Here is a 23,821-nt window from a genome sequence, read left to right on the forward strand (position 1 = left end):
CAATTAACTGTGCCAAGTAATGACTCGGCAGCGACCGGCCCAGCCAATCAGTGGGTAAAGCGGGCCCATCTCATTCTGGGCTGTGGGGCCGTTGATTTGATTTGGGTGCCGCGTCACGGACGACGGCGATTAGGTGGATGCAGTGGTGGTTAGGCCCGCTGGGCTGGGCCGGCTCGGTCGGGGTCATGTGGCACACCGGTCGCTTTCTGACGGAATGGTGCCAAAAGATTTGTACATTTGCATGAAAGCATGTGGGGTGGCCCCTCGCTGAGGTGGTCCCAACCCACCCCCCGAGCTTCGTGTTATTTTGACCATTGCCATGAGGTGAGATGAGATGATGATGAGACCATGAGCATCATTGTTTCCTCTGCTTGCTCCTTCTGTGTATTGACAGTCCCCCCATTAATTTTTTAAGTTAAGCTAATGGTCCGCTTCCTAAGACCACGGGTGACAAAAACTATAGAGATGTTGAGTTGTTTTTGAGCTGCTCAGAGAAGAAGCACTCGCCGATGATTTTGGTCAAACGGGCCCATCCGTGGAGAAGGCCTCCTCGATCAAGAAGAAAGCCGAATAGCCCAAGAGAGAAGAGCCCATGCTATTACCGCAAAGCCCACGAGAGAGAACACGAACCTTTCAGCCCAAAATCTTAAGGGCTAGGAGGACGAGCCCACCGGCGCGTGTTCCTCTGCTTCCTCTCCTTCCCCAACGCCGGCCTCCCTGAGCTCCCCTCCTCCTACCATGCCGCCGCCGCCGCCTCAATAGAGCTAACAAGCCAAGGGTAGCATGCGCCGCGGCCTGCGCCGCGGGCTGGGCATCCTCCTCGTCCCACTTCCCAACGCACCCAGCCGCCCGCCGCCTATCTCTCTCGCGGCTCTCCTCCTCCACCCCCACCGCCTCAATAATGGCTTCTCCCGCCGCTCCTTCTGCAGCTTCCCCGGCGGGGGCCGCGCCGTCGAGCAGTTCTCCGATGACGAGTACGACCACGAGTACGAGGACCTCCGGGTTCGTGCTACATCCAGCGCCGCAGGCGCACGGATTATACCTTTGTGTGACTGGTTTTCCGTGTTTGCTGACTCAATTCCGATCGCCACGCGCAGCCGTCGTCGTCGGTGGCGAACATAGACGAGTGGAGATGGAAGCTGAGCATGCTGCAGCGCAACGCCGAGGAGCAGGAGATCATCTCCAGGGACCGGAGGGACCGCCGGGACTATGACCAGATCGCCAACCTCGCCAAGAGAATGGGGCTCTACAGGTTTCGTGCTGTCATTTCCCAGCTTCTGGCTATCATTTCTCCACGCACTTGTTGAAAAAATAATCGAAACTTCATGATGTGAATGATGTTTTGGTGGGGGTGTGGAATGGCAGTCAGACGTACGGGAGGGTTATCGTCGCGAGCAAGGTCCCACTGCCAAACTACAGGCCGGACCTAGATGACAAGCGGCCGCAAAGAGAGGTTTGTCTATGCAATTCAGCAACAAGATCGTATGTCTTACTTGCATTTCAAATTGCTAGTGCTTATGGGGTGTTTGTAATTATCTGTAATGGAAATGGGGCTCCAACTCGCGTCGAAAAGGGGTGTTTATGATTTACTTATTGTGGAAACAAACAGGTGGTGATCCCGCTGAGCTTGCAGAGGAGAGTTGAAGGTCTTGTGCAGGAGCATCTAGACCGTGCACTCTTGTCACTGGATAAAAGCGGTGGCAACACGGAAAGTGGTTCTGAGGCGGCTGGGAAAGCTGACAATGTGAACCTGGACGAGCAGCATGATTCTCTGCTTGATAGGTCAGTCATGGAGAAGATACTTCAGAGGAAGAGCATTCGAATGCGCAATTTTCAGAGAAGTTGGCAGGTGTGACATGCTTCATACGCATCATATTCCTGTAATCATGTTTGGGAAAGACGGGGGGTAATTTGAAAGCCTTCTGCAGCATTCATAGCTCTGCGCTTGCTGTCTTGTAACAATCTCATGGTGTACTTGTGAAACAGGAATCACCTGAAGGTGTTAAGATGTTAGAGTTTCGGAAATCGCTTCCAGCATACAAGGACAAAGAAAGGCTCCTAGCAGCCATTGCACGCAATCAGGTATGCAAGCTTGTGAAATGTCCTGGAGAGACATATGACTACGAGCCCATACGAACCCTTTGAATCCATCATTATAACCTTTTTTTATTAATTCTCCGGCACCCTTGTCCAATGCCAGGTTATAGTAATTTCTGGGGAGACAGGATGTGGGAAAACAACACAGCTGCCTCAATTTGTATTGGAGGCGGAAATAGAGTCTGGCCGAGGGGCCTTTTGTAACATAATTTGTACACAGCCACGAAGGATATCTGCAATGGCAGTTGCAGAAAGAGTATCCACTGAGAGAGGAGAGAACCTTGGTGAATCGGTAAGTTCATTCAAATTTTATTTTTGTCAATTTTGCTACTGTAAATCATTTGTAATATGTGTAAGGAATAAGGACAAAAGTCCTTACTAGTTCTCTCCGTTGTATGTGCATACGATACTAGCTTTTTTAATAGGTTGGCTATAAAGTTCGACTGGAGGGAATGAAGGGAAAAGACACACATTTGCTTTTCTGCACCAGCGGCATTTTACTAAGACGATTGCTGAGTGACCGAAACTTGAATGGCGTGACTCATGTATTTGTTGATGAAATACATGAAAGGGGCATGAATGAAGGTTAGGTACCATATTGGTATTGTTCCCTTTCACTTCATTGAGGTTCTACCTATATTCAGCGATAACAATTGTTCTGTTATTGCATTGGTTTTGCAGATTTCCTGTTGATTGTACTGAAAGATCTATTATCACGGCGCCGTGATTTGAGGTTGATATTGATGAGTGCTACTCTAAATGCGGAACTGTTCTCTAGTTATTTTGGAGGGGCACCAACTATCCACATTCCTGTGAGTTAGTGTGCTTTTGTACCTAAATCATCTCATTTACTGTATGGATTGTACTTTTTTCCGCCTTCAATAACTCTGACAAAGCTGCACTGATCTTACACTTATGTTGTTCTCTTGAATGCCAATTCAGGGATTCACGCATCCAGTGAGGGCACATTTTCTGGAAGATATATTGGAGAGGTCGGGCTACAAGTTGACTTCAAGCAATCAACTTGATGATTATGGCCAAGATAAAGTCTGGAAAACTCAGAGGCAGCTGCTGCCTAGAAAAAGGAAAAATCAAATCACTACACTTGTCGAGGTACTTATTCAAAACAGAGGTCAATGAATGCAATTCATGCTCAACACTCTTCATATACTGTTAATGTACTATGCAGGATGCCCTAAAAAATTCAAGCTTTGAGACATATGGTTCCAGGACGCGAGATTCTCTAGCAAATTGGAATCCTGATTGCATTGGGTTCAACCTCATAGAGGCGGTTCTGTGCCACATATGTCGCAAAGAGCGACCTGGTGCTGTTTTAGTTTTCATGACTGGATGGGATGATATTAGTTGCTTGAAGGATCAACTGAAAGCACATCCGTTGTTAGGTGATCCAAACAGGGTTTTGCTGCTTGCATGCCATGGTTCTATGGCTACTGCTGAGCAGGTAGTTGTTATAATCTGGCATATCATGGTGATGTTCTTTAAATGCATATATAATCTTGTCTATTAGTTGGTTGATCTTTGTTTTTGTAAGCATCCCTTCTGTATTTCACAAGTCTAATTCGCGTGTATGTCTGTATATCGTTGGTCACAGAGGCTAATTTTTGAGAAGGCACCTCCTAATGTTCGGAAGGTAGTCCTAGCCACAAACATGGCAGAAGCAAGTATTACAATAAATGATATCGTTTTTGTTGTGGATTGTGGTAAAGCAAAGGAAACTACATATGATGCTCTGAACAATACCCCCTGCTTACTCCCCTCATGGATTTCAAGAGCTTCTGCCCGGCAGGTGAGTGCTTAGCTTCCTTGCTGTCTCATCTTTCACCAGTAGATCCTTTCTTTAATTCATATTTTTTGAGGCTTCTGTTCAATTATAGTCCCAACTTGAAGAACTTTGCTCCATTTGTAACATCCAGACTATAAGACTTATTTATTCAGCTTTGACATCTGGGATTATCTTAGTCTGTTTAATTACAACGGTCCTTAATTCCCTATCAACCACCTGCATGTGTCTCTTTCTCACACAAACCTGTCTTGAGTCAATGTGTTCTTTAGTTCTGATTCAGTAGCCAATATAAATTTGTCACTGGTTAGAATTAAAAGGATTAATAACAAAGTAATAATTGAGAGAAATTTTAACAGTGAATAAAATTCGATCCTAACCTCTTGATACACATATGATCACAAACTGTTCCCATGTTTACAGTACCAACCATTCATATTTGTGAATCACGATGATTCTCAGTCTCTCCATTATCTTAATGCAGAGGAGGGGCAGAGCTGGCCGTGTGCAACCTGGAGAATGCTATCATCTTTATCCTAGATGTGTGTACGATGCATTCGCAGAATATCAGCTTCCGGAGCTTCTTAGAACTCCTTTGAATTCATTATGTTTGCAGATAAAAAGTTTGCAAGTTGGCAGCATCGGAGAGTTCCTATCAGCTGCTTTACAGCCTCCTGAACCACTAGCTGTATGTGTTTAAATTGTACTTTGACATTACAATAGCCCCATTTTTCTCTGTCTTCGTGCCCACTGGATTAGTGGCATATTAACTAACTCTTTTTAGGGGCATTTACACAGTATGTAAAGAATAAATGTGTCAAGTAGGCAGTAAAGGATTCTCTTTCGATTTTCAATCCTTTCCACTTATACTTGATAAATGTGTAGGTCCAAAATGCAGTGGAATTCCTGAAGATGATTGGCGCATTAGATGGAAATGAGAACCTTACTGATCTTGGTATGCCTTATCTGTTGCTTCCCTGCAAGAACTGAGGTCTGCAGCAATATTTTAGCACTGAGAGTTAATATTTCCTTATGACTTTGTAGGACGTTACCTTTCCATGCTTCCAGTTGATCCGAAACTGGGAAAGATGCTTATAATGGGCTCAGTTTTTCGCTGCATAGATCCTATACTTACTGTAGTCGCTGGACTGAGTGTTCGGGATCCTTTCCTGTTGCCACAGGACAAGAAGGATGTAAGCCTTTGATTTCCACTGCTTGACTTTATATTAGTGACTGGTATTGGTTGTGAATTGATTCTTTATATTTTTTATTTTTTAAAAAGTTTTATGAGAAAATGTAAGGGATATTTAGTACTGAAAATGCATCATGATATTTTCTGTTGAGCAATAAGCTTATTTTTAGTGCAGATAAGACCTTGATATCCTACTTTATATATTAGTTGGCAGGAACTGCGAAATCAAGATTCTCAGCAAAGGATTATAGTGACCATATGGCCCTTGTTCGGGCTTATGAAGGATGGAAGGATGCAGAGAGAGAAGGGTCTGCTTATGAATACTGTTGGAGAAATTTCCTTTCTGCTCAAACACTACAAGCTATTCACTCACTTCGGAAGCAATTCAGCTATATTTTAAAGGATTCTGGTTTGATAGACTCTGATGCAAATATAAATAACAGTTTGAGCCATAATCAATCATTGGTCCGTGGCATCATATGTTCTGGGCTTTTTCCTGGGATAGCATCTGTTGTGGTAAAACAGCTATTGACAATTTTACTATAGATTTCTGTTTTGATAGAGGCCAGACTTGACAGTTTAACTGATTTTTTTAATCTTGCCTTTGCAGCATCGAGAAAACTCAATGTCCTTTAAGACCATGGATGATGGCCAAGTTCTTCTTTATGCTGTAAGTGCATACCAGACAGTCTCCAAAATCCAAATGCTCATCTGTACTGCCCTATGAAGGGGGCTAGTGGTGCCTCGTTTAGACATTTAGAGATTGTACCAAACTGTTATTATGATCTCTTAGACTGAAAATTTGACATTATTCTTAATTCAGAATTCAGTGAATGCAAAGTACCAGACCATCCCATATCCATGGTTGGTCTTTGGTGAGAAGGTGAAGGTGAATGCTGTCTTCATCCGTGATTCAACCGGAGTATCAGACTCCATACTGATCTTATTTGGTGGTGCTGTTGCAAAAGGAAGCATGGTACATTTTCTGGTCTTAACTGATTGTGTTTCTCATGTAATTTTGTGTTTATGTTACTATTTTGTATGGCTTGCCTTCTAACTCACATGTTATAGGCTGGGCACTTGAAGATGCTCGATGGGTACATTGATTTCTTTATGGATCCCAGCCTTTCCGAATGCTACTTGCAACTTAGAGAAGAACTTGATAAACTTATACAGAAGAAGGTAAGTCGTGCACTCAGTGAAGTTTTACACCTCAAAGGAATTTGGTACATTTTCATCAGGCATTTCCATTGCTGGGTTCGCAAATAACGAGTGCAGTAGAAAACTTCGCAGTACGTGCCAAAATAGACAGTAGTTGAGCCTGGGTCTGTGTTTGTTTGGGTGAACCTTGTCTAGCTGCCTATGTTATGTATTGTGTACTTGTGTGATCTGACAATGTACTCAACTCCAGCTTGAAGACCCGAACTTTGACATCCACAAGGAAGGCAAGTACATCCTATACGCCGCGCAGGAGCTCACCGCCGGCGACCTATGCGAGGGGCGGTTCGTGTTCGGGCGCGAGACGAGCCGGGCCAAGCTCCAGAGCCCCGAGGAGGAGGGCAAGAGCAGCCTGATCAAGGATGGGATGAACCCCAAGAGCCTGCTGCAGACGCTGCTGATGCGCGCGGGGCACACCCCGCCCAAGTACAAGACGAAGCACCTCAAGACGAACGAGTTCCGGGCCATGGTGGAGTTCAAGGGGATGCAGTTCGTGGGGAAGCCGAAGCGGAACAAGCAGCTGGCGGAGCGGGACGCGGCCATCGAGGCGCTCGCGTGGCTGACGCAGACCTCCGGCGTGAAGCCGCAGGACGAGGGCGACGACTCCTCGCCGCTGGACCTGACGGACAGCATGCTGAAGCTGCTCACGAGGCCGAGGCGGCACTCGAAGAACAACTCCAGGAGACGGTGATCTTTTGGGCGGAAAGATCTTGGTGTACGTTTGGTCGCGCGCGCACGCACAGATTCGTCACACTCAACATGATCTCGCATTCTCGCGTGAGTCGCCCATGACGCAGCAGCGGCCGGGTCGCACCCCCACTAGGACTGTAAACGAGCCGAGCTCGAGCGAGCTCAACGCCTCAAGCTTGAGCTTGTTAGAGCATCAAGCCGAGCTCGAGCTGAGTCTCAAAACCATCCGAGCTTAGAGCTAGGCTCAAGCTTGGCTCGTTTATGATCGAGCCGATCTCGAGTCGAGCTTATATGAGTCAACCACGAGCAATTCACGAGCCTTGAGATTCATATCATTCATAAACATAGTTCAATAAAGTTAATATAGTAATTGGACTAGAGTCATTGCATTACTTGTAGACGTTGATATTTGCACGCTACAGTTAGACAAGACAATTAGAGTATATACTAGTAGAAATGCCTGTGCGTTGCTACGGGTCATTACTTGCTGTCACGTTATTATACGTTTGTTCGTACCATTTTTGAACTTTGAACAAGAATTTTCATTTGCAAGACCTGCGCTCTATGTGCCCAATGTTGCCCATCAAGCTTAGCACAAATAAATAATCGAAAACAATCAATGGAGTATTTTTCAGACATAAGGAAGTAATTTTCCCAATTAAAACTTTTTGTCACTTTAATTACCATCAGGGACACTTTTCTTGTCTATCTTTACATATTTCCCATCAATGCTCTTCTTCCCTGACAGCAAGCAGACAGCAAGGAAATCCATATGTTTCCAAGTACAGCAATCAAGGCATACCATTTAGAAAGTGTGTTTTTTTGTTTGCAGGAGAATCACCTATTTGAAATAGAAATAATAAATGTCAACAACAGTTATCCCACACATTCACAAAACTGGCATGAGGAATGCTCAGAAAACTTACAAAAAGCTGAGGCGAGTAAGACTTGCAATCGTTGCAGGAATTGTGTCCCTCTACAGGTTGCTCGACAAGTACTTATTTGGTGAGGACCTCTGAAGCGAGCTCTCCTGGCAGTCTGGCCTCCACTCCAATCGCTGCCCGCTTCGCTGTCGCCTCGAGGATGCGGTGGCCATTACCTGGTCGACACGGCTGGCGTCGCGCGGGTCCCTGAAGTGGCGTAAGAATCGGAGGATGATGGCGTCGACGTTGGAGGACGGTGGGATGTCGTCGGTGGACATGAGGACCTCCTGGAGGTGACGGCCGCGCCGTCGTGGCCGTGGCCATTCTCGACGGGCGGGAGCCTCCTCCTGGAAGTGGAGGAGGAGGAGACGTTCAAAGTCAACCAGTTCGAGTTCGACTACGCGTCGGATTCGACTTCGCCTCGGACTACTCCAACGTTCCGCTTAGGGGTCGGACACTCCCGACCCCAGGACTCAGGGTCGGGCGAGGCGGAGCTTCACTCGGGGTCGGGCGAGGCGGAGTTCCACCCTCAAGGGGTCGAGCGCATCCGACCCCGGGACCAAGGGGTCGGGCGCATCCGACCCCGGGACCAAGGGTTGGGCGAGGCGGAGTTCCATCCTCAAAGGGGATGTTCCTAGTAACCTCATCAATTATGTAGCAGTTGATGATTTATGCAAAAATTCAGAGAGAGCAAATAGCTTGACAGAATTTATAGGGTACACGACGAGCTGTTGGCGTCGATGGTACGTACCTTTTGTGGAAGTAGAGTAAGAAGCCGAACACGCTAGGGCACACGAGCTGTTGGCGTCGATGGAGGTGATCTATGCGCGTGTTGCAGAGCAGTTTCTCGACGGCGAGGAGGACCTGGGCTCCTGGCAGTCTGGCACAAACACGTCGAAGATGCCCAACCCCGCAGCTATGTATACAGGCAAGAACGCAACCTCGATTCCGATCCAAGTCGGCCTCGATTTCGATCCGGTTCAGCAGCGAACTCTCCTGGCAGTCTGGCCCCGACTCAGCCTCGATTCCGATCCGAATCGGAAGCGAGCTCTCGTGGCAGTCTAGCCTCCACTCCAATCGCTGCCCGCTTCGCTGCCGCCTCGAGGATGCGCTGGCCATTACCGGGTCGACACGGTCGGCGTCGCGCGGGTCCCTGAAGATGATGATGGCGTCGATGTCGGAGGATGGCGGAAGGTCGTCGGTGGACATAGGGTGGAGGGCGAAGGTGGGAAACGGCCGCATGCCCCGGATTTGGACGGAACGGCGGCGGGATGTCGACGGAGGATGATGGCGTCGATGTCGGAGGACGAGGGGAGGTCGTCGATGGACATGGGGAGGAGGGCGAAGGTGGGAACCGACCGCAGGCCCCGGATCCGGACGGAGCAGCGGCGGGAAGTCGACGGAGGATGATGACGTCGATGTCGGAGGATGGCGGGAGGTTGTCGGTGGACATGGGGTGGAGGGCCAGACGGAGCGGCGGCGGCTAGATCCCTAGAGGGAGGGCGGCGGAGGAAGGGGAGGGGAACGAGGGAGCTGGGTGGAGGGCCGGACGGAGCGGCGGTGTCTAGATCCCCCGAGGGACGGGACCGGAGCCGGACGGAGTGCGGCGGATCTCGATCCCCCGAGGGAGGGGAGGGAAACGAGGGAGCGGAACTCTTTTCGCTTTAATCCCTCGTTTTCCTATTTTTTCCACTCGAGCCCCCCTATACTCAAAATTGGACTGCGGGTTGATATCACGAAATGTGAGGGTTTTTTTTGAAAAATAGCCCGACGGACGAAAAATCCAGGCAGAAACGTTACTTGCTTTAATAATAGGTAAAGATATGTATACACCTCATAGGTCATGGTCAATCGTAGTGCATGAACTTACTCGAGCTTTGAGTTAGGTTTGAGCTTGGCTCATTTAGAAATCGAGTCTTCGATCTCGAGCTCACGAGCTTTGAGTAGGCTCGAGCTTGACTCGTTCAGGAATCGAATCGAATCAAACCTAAGACGAGCTGAACAGATTCACGAGCCTCGACCTTTTTTTCTTTTGACAGCCTGGCCCCCACCGATTTGGAAGGCGCGACCCGGAGCTGCCACGTCCATCGTCTTGTGTGCTTTGTTTATGCCTCGCTCGAGCTGAGGGGACCTGAGGTTCTCACGGGTCGCTTTCTCCGCTCCAATTTGTAGGGAGCCGTGGAGGATATCATGCTGCTGCTGCTGGTTTACCTGGTTGCCTCTATTAGGTTCTGCTATTTTTCTATTGGCAGTGTCACATGACTGCACCATCATATGGCGCATCAGCAAGGAGTTGTTTACACTTTACAGCGAGGAGGAATCGATATCTATCTTCTCCTCCTCCTTATCTTATTCTTATCGGAACAACATCATCCGAGTTTGTTCATCTTTATTCTAATGTTGCCTTCTAGAATCTAAGAGCCTGCCTGAAAATTTCGGGACTCCTACCGCATGGGGGCGTGTTTGTTTCCGATTTTGTGTCGGATTCTAGTGGAAAAAATCGAACAAAGCCCCCAATTCTTGTTCGATTCCATAGGAATCAGATTTTTTCTCGAGCGGAATTACAACGTGACCTAAGAATCGGGACGGGTGCTCCCGCAAAAACCAGCACCCGTTCATCCCTCCGCGCCCTTCCGCTCGTCCCTCCTGGGCGGTGCTGCCGGCCCCTCCCCGTCCTGCCGGCAGCCCCTCCCGGCCGGTCCACGCACCGCCATCAGCCCCTCCGCCGGCCTCCTTCTCCCACACGTTGACCTGCGCGTGCTACCGGTGGTGGTGTGGCCCCGTCACCGGCCCCTCCACCTCCTGTTGACACCGGCCATGGCCCCTCCGCCCAAGGATTTAACCCGTTAGTGCTGCCGGCCGCCGAGCACCACCCCGGCATCGAGCTCCCTGTCCATAAAAAAAAATCAGGTTGTCAAACACTCTGCTTCTCTTACTAGCAGATTCTGTGGACAACAGCTTTTCAGAGTAGCTAGATTTCAAAGAATCGCTACTCAGAAAAGCTAAAACAAACAGGCACATGGTACATAACAATGTGCTTGTACTTTTAGGCCAAACTTTTCCAGAACACGTTTTTGATCCTGCAAAAATATACCCCTTTTTCAAAATTTTAATTCAAATTCAAATTACACTTTAGACTTTTTTTTAACTTATTATCGGAATTTGTTTTCTCGTTTTATTACGAAAAAAGTCCATTTTACTCTGAACCGACGTTTCCATTTTGCCGCTTGCCATTTTTCTGAGTCGTGTCGTGTGGCCTGTTTGACCAACCAGCTCGAACTAGAAGCCCGGAACAACACGAAGCCCTCGGGCCTTACCGTGCCGCCGCCTAACCAATCCACCGCCGCGCCTCGCCGCCAGCCACCTGCTTCGGCTGCGCCGCCTGCCTGCTTCACCCTCGCCTCGCGTCTCCCGTGCTTCTCAGCGAGGCAGCCGCCGCCGCGTAGCGGCTATACGGCTTGGCCGGCGCCCCGCTGCTCGTCCTCGAGCTAGGCAGGGCGGATTTGTTCCTCTCGTCCCGGAGGCGGAGAAGACTACCCCGCACGCTCGGGGAGCCGGTTGGGGCCGCCCGGCCCGCGATGTCGTCGAGCAGGTTCTCGCCGGCGCTGCAGGCGTCGGATCTCAACGACTTCATCGCCCCCTCGCAGGACTGCGTCATCTCCCTCAACAAGAATTCCTCCGCCGCCCGCCGCCTCCAGGTACTGACACCGCCCTCTCCGCCTGGTTTCGTTGATTACCCTAGTCTTGGTGTCCGGATATATGCACCGGCTGAGTGCAGTTTGAGCTCACCCGCGATATTTGTTTTAAACTTTAGACGGTGATTTGCGCGATCAATATTCCCAATATGATTGTGTAGTGGCGTCGAGCAGTAGGCTGTAGGCCGTGCTCAGCAGGCAAAGACATGGCAAATAGCAAATACTTAGAAGGGAGGATGAAGGAACGGGAAATGAAATTGATTTGTGTTCTCATGTTTGCTTCTGTGGAATAAAATACGAAGGACAAAAATCGAGTTAGCTATAGTTTAACTCTTAATAAATGTTTTTTTCTTCAAAATCTATATATTATAGATTGATAATTATAGCATCAAGTGTTATTTTGTCCAACTATGTCTTATAAACGTGCTTCAGTGGGTCGGAAGCAAATTATGGCCTGTAATGAGCAGACATGGCGTCTTCAGATTATCAGAAGTACTCATGTTCATTCTTTAATTCAATGGTCATTCTATGTTTTGCACTGAAGGACTAACCTAGTACGTTTGCTTCCCTTTTGCACTAAAACCCATGTCCCATCAAGCTGAAAGATCAGTATCTGCTTTTTAGATGCAAACAAGAAAGCTAGGCAAAGTTGTACCATGCACAAAAAAACCTGAGCACCATACTTGCCCCTACTTGTTGCGTAATAGGCTCTGGTAGCGCAGCTTGTCTATAATTTGCATCTAGGCAAAAAGGATTGTTTGTATGTTGCAGGACATGTACAACATGTTCTGAAAAATTTCTAGCTTTATTCTACTTCTATCAGATCAGTTAGGAAAAGTGTTACAGCCTACTGAATGAAACCTTCCACATTTTTGCCAACAACCTACCACTTTGAAAGGGCTAAGTAGATAACTAGATACCCGTGTACATTTCTGATTATAATCAGCTTCACATCTGCGCCATTGGATCTTCATAAAGCAATTCCATTCCTTGTCTACTGCCTTTCTGCACACCATCCCCCATATTCCTGACAATGAAATTCTACAGATCAAACAAAAGGAAAATACGGTGAGCACAAAGCCTCCAGAGGAAGCAGTCAAGATTTCGCTAAAAGACTGTTTGGCATGCAGGTTTTTTCATTTCTGTTTTTCACTCTTCAAACCAGTTCTAAAGTAAGTAACATGCTCAAACTCAATGAATGCTGATTGTTACATTTTTATCTTAGTGGTTGTATAACATCAGCAGAGACGGTTATGCTGGAGAAGCAAAGCTTGGGTGACTTCATTGCTCGCATAAACTCTGGCAAAACTGTTATTGTATCTGTGTCTCCCCAGTCAAGAGCATCACTAGCTGCATTCTTCGGTCTTTCTCAATCACAGGTAATTAATCATGGGTTTCCCATATCCATTCCCCTGTCAGAAGCATCACCCTGGCTCGTATGCCCTTGTAAATGTTTCCCACAAGCCATTGTGGTCAAAAAGTACTGTAAGCTTGCACTTTAATTATGATAACTAAAGCAGAATGTAACTTCTTTAATTTCAGGTTCTCAGAAAACTTACTGCTTTGTTCAAATCGATGGGCGTAAAGGCCGTTTATGACACAAGCTCTAGTAGAGACCTATCCCTTATTGAAGCTTGCAATGAATTTGTATCACGTTATCAGAAAAACCAATCATCTAGTGGCCAAGAAGCTGGAGCCAGTCTTCCAATGATTTCATCTGCATGCCCAGGTAAAATTTTTGTTGGGAAGTTGGGAACATGACATATGAATACTTATGTAATGTACTTTGGGTTTCAAAATGCGGTGACGTTGCATACATAATACTAATGGTCTGGTACTATCTTTTTCTGCATTTTCTTTAGAAATAAGTACGGGATTTGTTCACAAAATATGTGTTTAACACCTCTTCCTCTTGCAGGTTGGATATGCTATGCTGAAAAGACTCTTGGTTCATATATCCTACCTTATATCTCATCTGTAAAGAGCCCTCAACAGGCGATTGGTGCAGCTATTAAGCACCATGTGGTTGAAAAACTAGGTCTCAAGTGAGTATTTGCCTCTGATCTGGATAGATCTTGAAATCAATTGTTCCTACGGTCACACAAATTCTGCGATACAACTTGGCAGTACTATGTTTGCAAAAGTTATAATACCATAAGTGATGTATTTGTTGTTTTTAAAGAATGTTGATACGAGTTAATGAGAGTTGACTGCATGCTTCCCACTGATCGTTGTAATTTTTGTTTTAAGAAAACCTAAACCAAAACTCTAAAAAATGTGTTGTCAAAAATAGCAGAGGCTGGTTCCTCCTTCCCTTTCATAAATTTAGATCGAGTGACCAAGTCCACTTCATAATCTTCTTGTATTCAGTTGAGTAAGCAAATGTCCTCCATTTCCTGAAGATCACTAATTATTTTGAAACAATCACTGTTCTTTATATATTGTTAGTTTCTACTTTCTAGTATATGACATTTTCAACCTTTTTTTTTTTGGCTATGTAGGCCATATGATGTCTATCATGTTACTGTGATGCCATGCTATGATAAGAAGCTAGAAGCTGTCCGGGATGATTTTGTTTTCTCAGTAGATGGTAAAGAAGTCACAGAGGTGGATTCAGTACTGACTACTGGTGAAGTATTAGACCTGATACAGGTTGCTAACTTGATTCTTATTCTTGCCTGTACGGTGAATATGAAAAAGTAGGGAGACACTCAGTATGATTTATGTGTTTGTGCAGTCCAAATCTATCGATTTCAAGACACTAGAGGAATCTTCCTTGGACAGATTGTAAGTCCATGTCTTGGTGTTTTGTTCTGTGCCTATACACATCAAATATCTTGTCAAGTGCAGGAGCATTAATTAATCATAATATGTTTAGCTGCTACTTCTTTTCTATAAATTTAATATGCTTTATTTTAACCACTTGTTGTGAGGAAAAAAATCCATGGAATTATCATGTAGTACCATAATATACCACAGTTCTCTTTATTTTAACTAGTTGTAAGAAAAGAAAATCCATGGAGTTATCGTGTACTACCATACCACAGTTTTTTTATATCACTGATTAATTTATCTCAGAAAGTCAGAATTGACAAATATTTTGCCTCACTATAACCTAGGCTAACAAATGTTGATGAGGAAGGCCATCTCTATGGGGTTTCTGGAGGTTCTGGGGGCTATGCAGAAATAGTCTTTCGCCATGCTGCACGTGCAATCTACAAGAGAGAAATAGAGGGTCCTCTTGATTTCAGAACCTTGCGAAATTCAGATTTCCGCGAAATTACATTGGAGGTAAACTCATTCCCATGATGGAGAAAACCATCGACTCTTTTGCCAAACTAGAGTGAACTTGCATTATATGTGTATAACAATTACCAAATGCTGCTTGTGCTAGCAGGTGGAGGGCAAACCTGTTTTGAAGTTTGCACTTTGTTATGGATTCAGGAACCTGCAGAATATTGTTAGGAAGATTAAGATGGGAAAATGTGAATACCACTTTATTGAAGTTATGGCGTGTCCTTCAGGTACTGCATTATGACAGCCTTTGCAAGTTACTTGTAGGAAGTTCTGGAGTGTAGGATCTGATATGCTCTATGATGCGTTTATTACTCTTCTGCAGGTTGCCTGAATGGGGGAGGCCAAATAAAGCCTGTTCAGGGCCAATCTGCCAAGGAACTTATCCAGCAATTGGAGAGTGTGTACACACAAGATGTATGCTACTAACTGAACTATATTTCATGTATAGTTAAAAAGGCAACTTGCTTATCAGTGTGCATCTTTGTCTTGACCTCACTTAAAGTAATCAACATTCATGTCAGAGACATGTAGACTTTGTCGTTGATATACCCTAGTCATCACTCAAAATTTTTCATATTAGAATAGATGATCTACTTTTTATTCTGTTATATTCTCTCCTACATTTGTATTTTGGCTTTGGGTTTCTTCTTTGTCTAATGTCATTAGCTTGCTACTCATACTGTGATTCTGCCTCTTTCAATAGAGGGAAAGTAAAACCATCTGTTCATCTGTCACAGCTGCTATTGAATTTCTAGTAGCTTTGATTAGCTGAACAATTCTTAACTTGCAGACCATTTATTCCATGTTATTTATCCTTCTGTTTTCTTTTGGATAGGATGCTATTTATTCTCCAGTTTGTTGCCATAATTTTATCCTCAAGTGGGAATATGTTATAACTGATGAGTGTTTTTCCGAGCTGTCATTTGGCAAGGGCTCTACATGAATTGTTTACTTTATGTCAGTTATTATGCACTTCCACTAATTGTGTATCTTGTGTACCAGGTATCAATTTCTGATCCTTTCGATAACCCTATCACGAAAAGATTATACGACGAATGGCTGGGGCAACCTGGTTCAGAGAATGCGAAGAAGTACTTGCACACAGATTATCACCCTGTTGTGAAGAGTGTGGCTTCACAGTTACAGAATTGGTGATAACGGCTCGTTTTTGCACTGGGAATTCCAATGCACTTCAAGAGCCAGGAGGGACTTTGGACTTGCACACAGAACAATCATGGCGTCCTCTCCATGCTAAGGGAATATTGATCACACAGCAATATAAACATCGCCAAAGTTTCTTTTTTGTAATCTTTAAAGCGAAGAAATTTTGTTAGGCAATAGTTTTTCAGCTGCTTTCTGGGTAATGTTGTACATTACCAAAGGGGAAGAATAGTTAAAAATTTTAATATGTAAAAATGAACGAGAAAGGTCTAGATGACCTTATACTGTCTGGCCCAATTATCCTTTTAGTAGTATAAGAAAAAAAAGATGAGCTTTTGGTTACCCAGTATCTGCTTTACATTCTTTGAGCAAATTTGAATGCTGTTCAGTATCCAACACCTTTCTTGACTCTTGAGGTAAAAGGAGGCACCATTGTCTTAGATTTGGGATGGAGTTTCAGAATTAAGTAGAACCCTGCGCGGCGGCGTTGCCGCGCCATTCAGCGTTGGTGCAGCTGTTTTGTTGTAATCTTACGTTGGCCCTGTGTGTGCATGAGCGTGAGGTAATCCTCTTTCTGTACTTTGAAAGGGTGCAATGAAATGCGCAGTTCATGGTCAGCCAAATCACCACGCGTGCGTGACGGGGACGCGAGGCGGCCGCCCCGCGCGACTCGACACCCCTACCCCAACCAAAAGGGAAGTCAACCAGAAGCCAGGCCACGCGACACCACCACCTCCCCCGTCACAAATCCGCGGGGGGGAGGGCGGCAGCAGGCAGCGGCGGCGGCGGCGGCGGCCCCCGCGACGGGACGAGAGAGAGTGAGCGCGCGCGCGGCGATGGAGCGGCGGGGGCAGCAGCCTGAAGACGCGGAGCCGCCGGGCAAGGACGGCCCCAGCGGCGCTCCGGCTCCGCCGCCGTCTCCGGTAAAATCCGCTCGCCTTCATGTCGTTCAAAGCCCCCGCCAATTTTGACAGCACGCGCGCGCGTTTCTCTACCTGTTGGCAGTTCCTGGAGGTGACGTGCCGGAGCTCCGGCAAGGTCCGGCGGTTCGCGGCGGGGACGACGGCCCGGTACGCGCTGCACGCCATCAACCGCAAGCTGGACCCCGGGGCCCCGCCGGCGCTGCACGTCGAGGCCGTCAGGGACGGCGAGGAGCCCGTCAGCTTCGGCCCCAGCGCCGCCCTCGCCGACTACGGCCGCGGCTGGCGGCTGCAGACCGTCACCGCGCAGGACGCGCCCGGGATCCATCACGCGACGCGCGATGACACGGTACGCGACGACTGGGTAGCCTAGTACCGAGCTGCATCCTGCTGTCTTCTTGACTAAAAGTTCGATTTCTCTGAAGAATCGAGAGCTGATCAGCATGGATCTGAGAGATTAATTCTTGCGTTGATCGTTGCAGAAACGGGGTGAGACGCAGGCTGCCGAGGATGCCGTTGCCAGAGAGACCACGAGGAGCACTTCCGTCTACATCGCCAAGATCGTGCTCGCGTTCGTGTTCATCTTCTTGCTCGGCGGGCTGTTCACATACATGCTCGAGGTGCTCCCCGACATGCTCCAGACTTCACCGACGCCTGAATCTCTGTAATGAAACCCGCTGACTGCAGATGAATCACACATGTACCATTCCAGCGACATGTTCCCCCCTTTCTGATAAGATCGTGTGCAACCTTCCATCGTAGTCGATGGCAACTTATCTCATTGCAAGTTTGCAACGACATGGAAAATCCATCATCTTTGTTAGTTTCATGTCCTGGCGGATCCGAAATCCGTAGCGACCAACAGACTCGCATTGCATGTTTTGAGGCGCTGGTGCCAACACATGGTTGTCGCGGCGACACGGGCGTCCCGGACTCCATTGCCGCGCCGCGCCGTGCCGAAACGAAACCCATCTGGACTCCCATCCATCCCGGCCTTGCTAAACCTTATACGAAACAAACAAAGAAAGAAAAAAAAAGCAAGTCGCCCAAGGCGGCCGGGAGCGGAGGCGGTTACGAGGAGCCGGCTGCCGGTGGGAGGATGGCCGACCACCTGCCCGACGACCTCCTGGCGGACGTGCTAGTCCGGCTGGCGCCGCGCGGGCTCGCCACGTCCCGCGGCGTCTGCCGGTCCTGGCGCGCCGTCGTCGACGCCCGCCGCCTGCTGCGCGCGGACCTCCTCCCGCTCTCGCTCGAGGGCCTCCTCCTCGAGGTCGACGCCTGGGCCCTGGCCCTCTTCTCCCGGCCGTCGACGGGCCCGGCGACCTGCGACGGCCTCGTCGGCTTCCTCGGCGCCGACGGCACGAGGCAGCTCGACACCTACATGCGCGGCCACTGCAACGGCCTGCTCCTGCTCCAGGAGCTCGTGATCAACCCCGCCACCGGGCAGTGGGCGCGCCTGCCCGGGCCTCCGCCACCGCCACTACCGGGCTTCGACTAAGACGTCTGCCTCGCGTTCGATCCGGCCGTGTCGCCGTACTACGAGGTGTTCTCTGTTGTGAATTGAGAAGACAAAATGTATGCGAGAGAAAGAGAGATAACAGTGAATCGGTGTTCTTTATTAATGAAGCATGAGTACTTCCTCCGTTTCAAAATGTAGGTCGTTTTGGATTTTTTAATGTATAGATTTTGCTATGCAGTTAAATATAGGATTATATCTAGATATATAGTATATACAAAACGATATACATTTTGGAACGGAGGGAGTACCTAAATCACAGGGAGGTGGTTAGGAGATAATCTCCCGGGACAATCCGATCGTGGGCAGCTCCACGTCCGTTGTCCTCGGACGTGCGCACGTCGCGCAGTCCGGGCGGCCCGTCGCCGCGCGCGCGGGAGTTTTCCCGCTCGGTACTTTGGACGCGGTCAACCTGCGAAAACGATTCGCAACATTCTCGATCCCTGAGGATCCTTACTCACTGCTGAAGCGATCAGAATGGCAGCCCTCGCCATTGGTCCTGCCCGTCTTCTCGTCGAGGACGGGACAGTGGGAGGAGAGGACCTTGGTGCCGGAAGGACATGGTCCCTGCTGCCACCATGCAGGAGCTACCGTGACCGCGGCGACGGGCCATGGCTCCTACGGTACCTCGGCGAAGATGACGACGACGACGAAGGGCAGTTCGAGTGGAGCTCTGACATCGAGGACGTTGCTGAGCCTGAGGACGGGGCTGGCGGCTGCAATGGAGATGACGATGACACCGATGAGTGGGCTAGAAACTTGGAATACATTGATTTCCTCGGATTCCATCCTTTCAAGGAGGTTGTCTTCTTGCGTCAGTCAGGCGAAAGAGGGATCGCCTATCATTTGGATCGCTCAAAGATTCAAGACATGGGCACCTTGGACCTTCGTCGCACGACTGAATTTATAGAAATGGCTTTTCCCTACACACCATGTCGGATGGGAGTGTTTCCTGAGAACAATTAACTTAGAAGTACCAAGAGCATGGATCTGGGTACAAGACAAGTTTGTCCTGATTGAAGACTCCTTGCTTCTTAATTGCAAGAAAGACAAAAGCAGTTGCAATTCTGTTATTTTGTGGCCCATTTCTGCTCCTCTCCCGTAATTTAAGTTCACTGTGAGGAATGCTAATGTCATACCACGATAATTTTTCTTTCTTCACTTTGACGAATGATAAAAACACTGCGAGTCAAGTCCCAGGCACACGTGGCTCATCAAGTTCATGGGAGAGAACCCAGAACAGAGGTCCTGGAGAAGCGACGCGGTATGGTCTCAACTCCGTTTGCGGCAGGAAGAGCATTTGGAGATCAACAAGAGGTCGAACGGCGGCACGTCGCATCTCAGACGGTCAGGCGTGAACAGCATGCCTTACACCAATAAGGTATAGTAAGCTAAAGAATCAGTTCAATTAACGTCATGAAATCATTCCTCAAACCCATGAGTTCATTTCCACAGAGCGAGATGATACAGATTAATGGTCGTAGGATTATTGTGCTCTATTGTGCAACCAAAAGACGACATATTTCTGGATGTTTTGCCGGCTTAGGCACAAACACGAATGAAAATGGCTCAAATCACACTGCTTGAAAAAAAAACATGCTTTGAGTACAAATCAACCGATATGTTTTCAAAAAATGGGTGAAATGTTGCAGCTATCGAGTACAAAAACTCACTTGGCTAATATAATAAACAGCAGCACGAAGCTATCGTTGCATCCCGATAGGCAAACTAAAATAAAAATACTCAAGTATCCTTTGAGACGGCGATGCAACAATTAGAATGCTGCTGATTAAGCATAATCACTGGAACTCTCTCAAACAGTCAAATCAAGACTAATGCATCCCACATTCCATCGAGACGATGATCCAACAATTAAAATTCTGCAGATGAAGCATGATATCATCGGAACTCCTCTCAAAAGGGCAGCAGTAGTTCAAAAACAGGGCAGAAGTGATAGAGTAGAGGTGCTTGTTTCAAAAGAACAGCAGCTAGATAGCATCACATTCACTCGGGCTGAATAAGTATAAATGCTTGATCTCTGACCGCACACCCAGAGGCAGCCATCCCAGCATGATCCAACAATTAAAATTCTGCGGATGAAGAACTCCTCTCAAAAGGGCAGTGATAGTTCATTGACAGGGTAGAAGAAGTGATAGACCAGTGGTGTGGTGTCAAAACAGCAGCAGCTAGATAGCATAACATTCACTCAGGCTGAATAAGCATGAATGCATGATCTCTGACTGCACGAGTCACAAAGAACAGGACACCGACAGGAAGCCACCTCAGCACGCCAAAGGAACCACCAGGTAGTCAAGCCACCGAACAGAGAGAAGAGGCAGAAACAGTATGCTATATGCTGCAATGGTCCTCCAATGCTAATGGTACATAGATTGGAACCAAGGAGGAGACTCTTTGCAGTGGTCCTCCAATGCTAATGGCACATAGGATGGAATCAAAGAACTCTTTGAACATGGGGAACCACTTGCCAGACAATAATGGAACAAGTGAAATGATCTCTTAGGACACTAGTAACCAATCCAGAACAAGGAAACAAATAACCAAAAAGAAGCCTGCCAAAACAAAAGGGTCATTTGAGAATGTAGTTGTAACACAATATTAAAATTAAACATTGAAATGATTACCAGTTAATTTTTTCCCTTACGGACGATTCATCGTTTGCTTTCAGAAGTTGATTTTTCTTGTAGGTGTGTTCAAGCAGAATATAGTTGATCCCTTGATTCCCAAAAAGAACACAAACGTGAACACCAACTTGCCATCCAATCACCCATATCCCAGGCATTTATGTTAATCCCCATAAGCATAACTAGGATCAGGATCATAAACACACAGCCACAAAATCCATCTCTTAACAAGCTAGATTCCAGCCAAATAGCATAACAAGCAAACATGCAGGATCCAAGCGCCAAGCACTATGACCAAGTCATATGCCTGGCAAGCACGAAACAATAATAAACCGGTCAGTAATACAGTCTATATCAAAGCAACTGATTTCTCACGGTACATCATAATTCTCCAACTACAGGACACAAAGTTCCAGACACGATAACTGACCTCATAATAGAAGATAGACTTTCATACCTGGAAGGCACATACTGCTCAAGATCTAGGCCATCAATAGGGACCAGATCGGTCACGGTTGTAGCGGTCGCCCCCGTAGCTGCCACCATCTCGGCTACGGCCAGAGTATCGGTCACCACCACGGTCAGATCCATAACGACCGCTGCCACCACCACCATACCTGTCATCTCTACCACCATATCTGTCCCCTCTCCCATCATCCCCAGATGGGCACTCCCTAGCAAAATGACCAGGTTTTCCACACTTGAAGCAGTCCCCGCCGCCGCCCCCGCCGCCGCCACGCGGTGCACGTCCACCTCCGCCACCACCATAGTCACGGCCACGGTCATAACGAGATCCACGGTCACGATCAGAATCACGGTCACCATTACGGTCTCTACCAGGTCCTTGTGGCTGAGCTTTATCAACAGTGATGTTCCTCCCATCCAAGTCCAGTCCATTCATTCCTTCAATAGCATCCTCCATAGCTTTCTTCTCATCAAAAGTTACAAAGCCGAAACCGCGAGATCGACCAGAAAATTTGTCAAGAACCACCTGCATATTACCAATAGAATGAACTTGAAGTAACAATAATTAAGAGACCATGCTAGATAACAAATAGAATGCAAAACAAAATTGTAGAAACAACAATGTTTATATGCTAAGGGATGTTAAGTTGCAAATTACTGGATCTTTCAGTGACTTTAGTGGAGGCAAAGAAAAAAAAAATTGCCCAAGGTGTTCAGGAAGACAGGAATAAAACAGCATACAAGATCAATATTGATAACAATATTGTATTAATATTCTAGTCTTTTTTGTTAGAAACCTCTGAATATTAATCCATGTGGCAAAAAAGAATCAAGACAGAGCAAGAAGAAGACATATCAACCTATACTCTATGTATTGCAAAAGAAAATTGTTTAGGCTTTCGGCATTGTTGATTTGTAAAAACGGTTGAAATAATTGCACATACATCAAGTCATGCTCATAACTTTCCTAAGCTGTTATCAACACAATCTCCAATATTATCATCTGACGAAAAATGATAACTTCGCGCAAAATAAAGATTTAGGATTATTCATGTCACCTTTGCCTCGGTAAGGTTTCCAAATTTGCCGAATGCATCCCTGAGGCTTTCTTCAGTTGTCGACCAGGACAGGTTCCCGACAAAGCAACGGTACTCCTCAACATCAGACATCTCTTGAGCAGACAAAGAAAGACATACACTAAGAAAATAGGAAGCTAGAACGTATCAAGAATGAATACTATGTTGTGAGTACAGCAGGTAGTCCTTACTAATCAGCACATAGGCAGTAAGTACTAAGTACAACTCAACAAGTAACATCGTTCACTATTTTTTTTGTGTGGAAAATTTCCTTACATGGGATAAATTTTTCAAAAGTGTGTTGCCAGTTCGTATGTATAAGCAAATTTGGATAAAAACAGAAGTAGTAGTTGTAGGCAAGCCTCACGAGATTTAAACAGCTAACCCTTTACTGACTTATTAAACAGTTAACCCTTTATTACTGACTTATTAAACAGTTAACCTTTTACTGATTTGCAGGGACATCCGTATGTAATTAGTGCACGAAGGCAAAGATGACGCAAATCTGCACAGAACAGTTCTTTCACAAGACACAGAATACAGAAATCTAACTACGCTCGCATCGAAAGAACAGCACAGTACGGCACAGAGGTCAACTCCAGATCCATGCGAGCCTACGCATCACGGGCGGACCCAGCTTAGGGCATGGGTGCGCACATCAACGACCGATAATTTTTGCAAACAGAATCGAATTCAGTTGGTACAAAATGCATGCATATGCTGTGACTTGGTCAGATCCGGATACAGATAGCTTACGCTAGGTTCCGGGGTGCTCCGATTCGCGCAGCATGAAAGGAAGGGAAGAGAAGGGGCTGGGGCATACCTCGTGGGTGCTCGTCGCCAGCAAAGGGCGCGGCGAAGACAGTGGTCAATGGCGCCGCCGCTCACCAAAGGGAGAGACCGAGAGAGTAGGGAACGGGGGAAAAGAAATGGCAAGATATAGAACAGATTCGGGGAACCTGGGCTCTTCTGTTGGTGGTGGTGGCCTCCGGGCGAGGCCGGGTTTTGTTTGCAGAAATAAATAGTCGAATAAATTTAAAAAATAGAGGTACATCATCGTAATAAATAGTGGAAGACATTTATCATTAAATAAAATAGTGGTAAGGTTATTACCGTTAGATGAAATAA

General features: G+C 46.9%; 5 protein-coding genes across 7 annotated transcripts; 4 read left to right on the forward strand and 1 right to left on the reverse strand.

Moving 5' to 3' along the window:
• The first annotated feature begins 682 nt into the window (after nt 1-682).
• Nucleotides 683-7,563, forward strand: LOC101769185 (DExH-box ATP-dependent RNA helicase DExH3). Its single transcript, XM_004981724.3, has 19 exons — nt 683-1,002; nt 1,098-1,252; nt 1,366-1,453; nt 1,610-1,849; nt 1,987-2,082; nt 2,201-2,389; nt 2,523-2,682; nt 2,779-2,909; nt 3,040-3,210; nt 3,287-3,559; nt 3,710-3,904; nt 4,383-4,586; nt 4,784-4,853; nt 4,943-5,091; nt 5,298-5,606; nt 5,701-5,760; nt 5,914-6,066; nt 6,162-6,272; nt 6,502-7,563. The coding sequence occupies exons 1-19, from the start codon at nt 784-786 to the stop codon at nt 6,997-6,999; spliced, it is 3,471 nt and encodes a 1,156-aa protein (XP_004981781.1). The 5' UTR covers nt 683-783; the 3' UTR covers nt 7,000-7,563.
• A 3,616-nt stretch (nt 7,564-11,179) lies between these two features.
• On the forward strand, nt 11,180-16,420 carry LOC101769593 (protein NAR1). The gene is made up of 11 exons (XM_004981725.2): nt 11,180-11,619; nt 12,664-12,746; nt 12,842-12,995; nt 13,159-13,345; nt 13,535-13,661; nt 14,118-14,268; nt 14,354-14,403; nt 14,736-14,907; nt 15,014-15,140; nt 15,236-15,327; nt 15,916-16,420. Exons 1-11 carry the CDS (start codon nt 11,500-11,502, stop codon nt 16,066-16,068), a joined length of 1,416 nt encoding a protein of 471 aa, XP_004981782.1. The 5' UTR covers nt 11,180-11,499; the 3' UTR covers nt 16,069-16,420.
• A 301-nt stretch (nt 16,421-16,721) lies between these two features.
• On the forward strand, nt 16,722-17,823 carry LOC101769995. The gene is made up of 3 exons (XM_004981726.4): nt 16,722-16,997; nt 17,080-17,343; nt 17,477-17,823. The coding sequence occupies exons 1-3, from the start codon at nt 16,911-16,913 to the stop codon at nt 17,660-17,662; spliced, it is 537 nt and encodes a 178-aa protein (XP_004981783.1). The 5' UTR covers nt 16,722-16,910; the 3' UTR covers nt 17,663-17,823.
• Nucleotides 17,767-19,914, forward strand: LOC101783645. The gene is made up of 2 exons (XM_022829636.1): nt 17,767-18,487; nt 18,959-19,914. Exons 1-2 carry the CDS (start codon nt 17,794-17,796, stop codon nt 19,474-19,476), a joined length of 1,212 nt encoding a protein of 403 aa, XP_022685371.1. The 5' UTR covers nt 17,767-17,793; the 3' UTR covers nt 19,477-19,914.
• A 179-nt stretch (nt 19,915-20,093) lies between these two features.
• Nucleotides 20,094-23,677, reverse strand: LOC101770403 (glycine-rich RNA-binding protein RZ1A). 3 transcript variants are annotated; one of them, XM_014804569.2, is made up of 5 exons: nt 23,517-23,676; nt 22,676-22,788; nt 21,610-22,143; nt 21,153-21,459; nt 20,111-21,080 (listed from the first exon to the last, which is right to left on the reverse strand). In XM_014804569.2, the coding sequence occupies exons 2-3, from the start codon at nt 22,784-22,786 to the stop codon at nt 21,643-21,645; spliced, it is 612 nt and encodes a 203-aa protein (XP_014660055.1). In that variant the 5' UTR covers nt 22,787-22,788; nt 23,517-23,676; the 3' UTR covers nt 20,111-21,080; nt 21,153-21,459; nt 21,610-21,642. The 3 variants fall into 3 exon arrangements, with proteins under 3 accessions (XP_022685616.1, XP_014660055.1, XP_012698429.1); XM_022829881.1 differs by lacking the exon at nt 21,153-21,459 and having other exon boundaries at nt 20,094-21,080; XM_012842975.2 differs by having other exon boundaries at nt 20,958-21,080; nt 21,153-22,143; nt 22,676-22,786; nt 23,517-23,677.
• Nucleotides 23,678-23,821: the final 144 nt, after the last annotated feature.

This window comes from Setaria italica, chromosome IX (assembly GCF_000263155.2).
Source record: "Setaria italica strain Yugu1 chromosome IX, Setaria_italica_v2.0, whole genome shotgun sequence".
NCBI classification, from domain to species: domain Eukaryota; kingdom Viridiplantae; phylum Streptophyta; class Magnoliopsida; order Poales; family Poaceae; genus Setaria; species Setaria italica.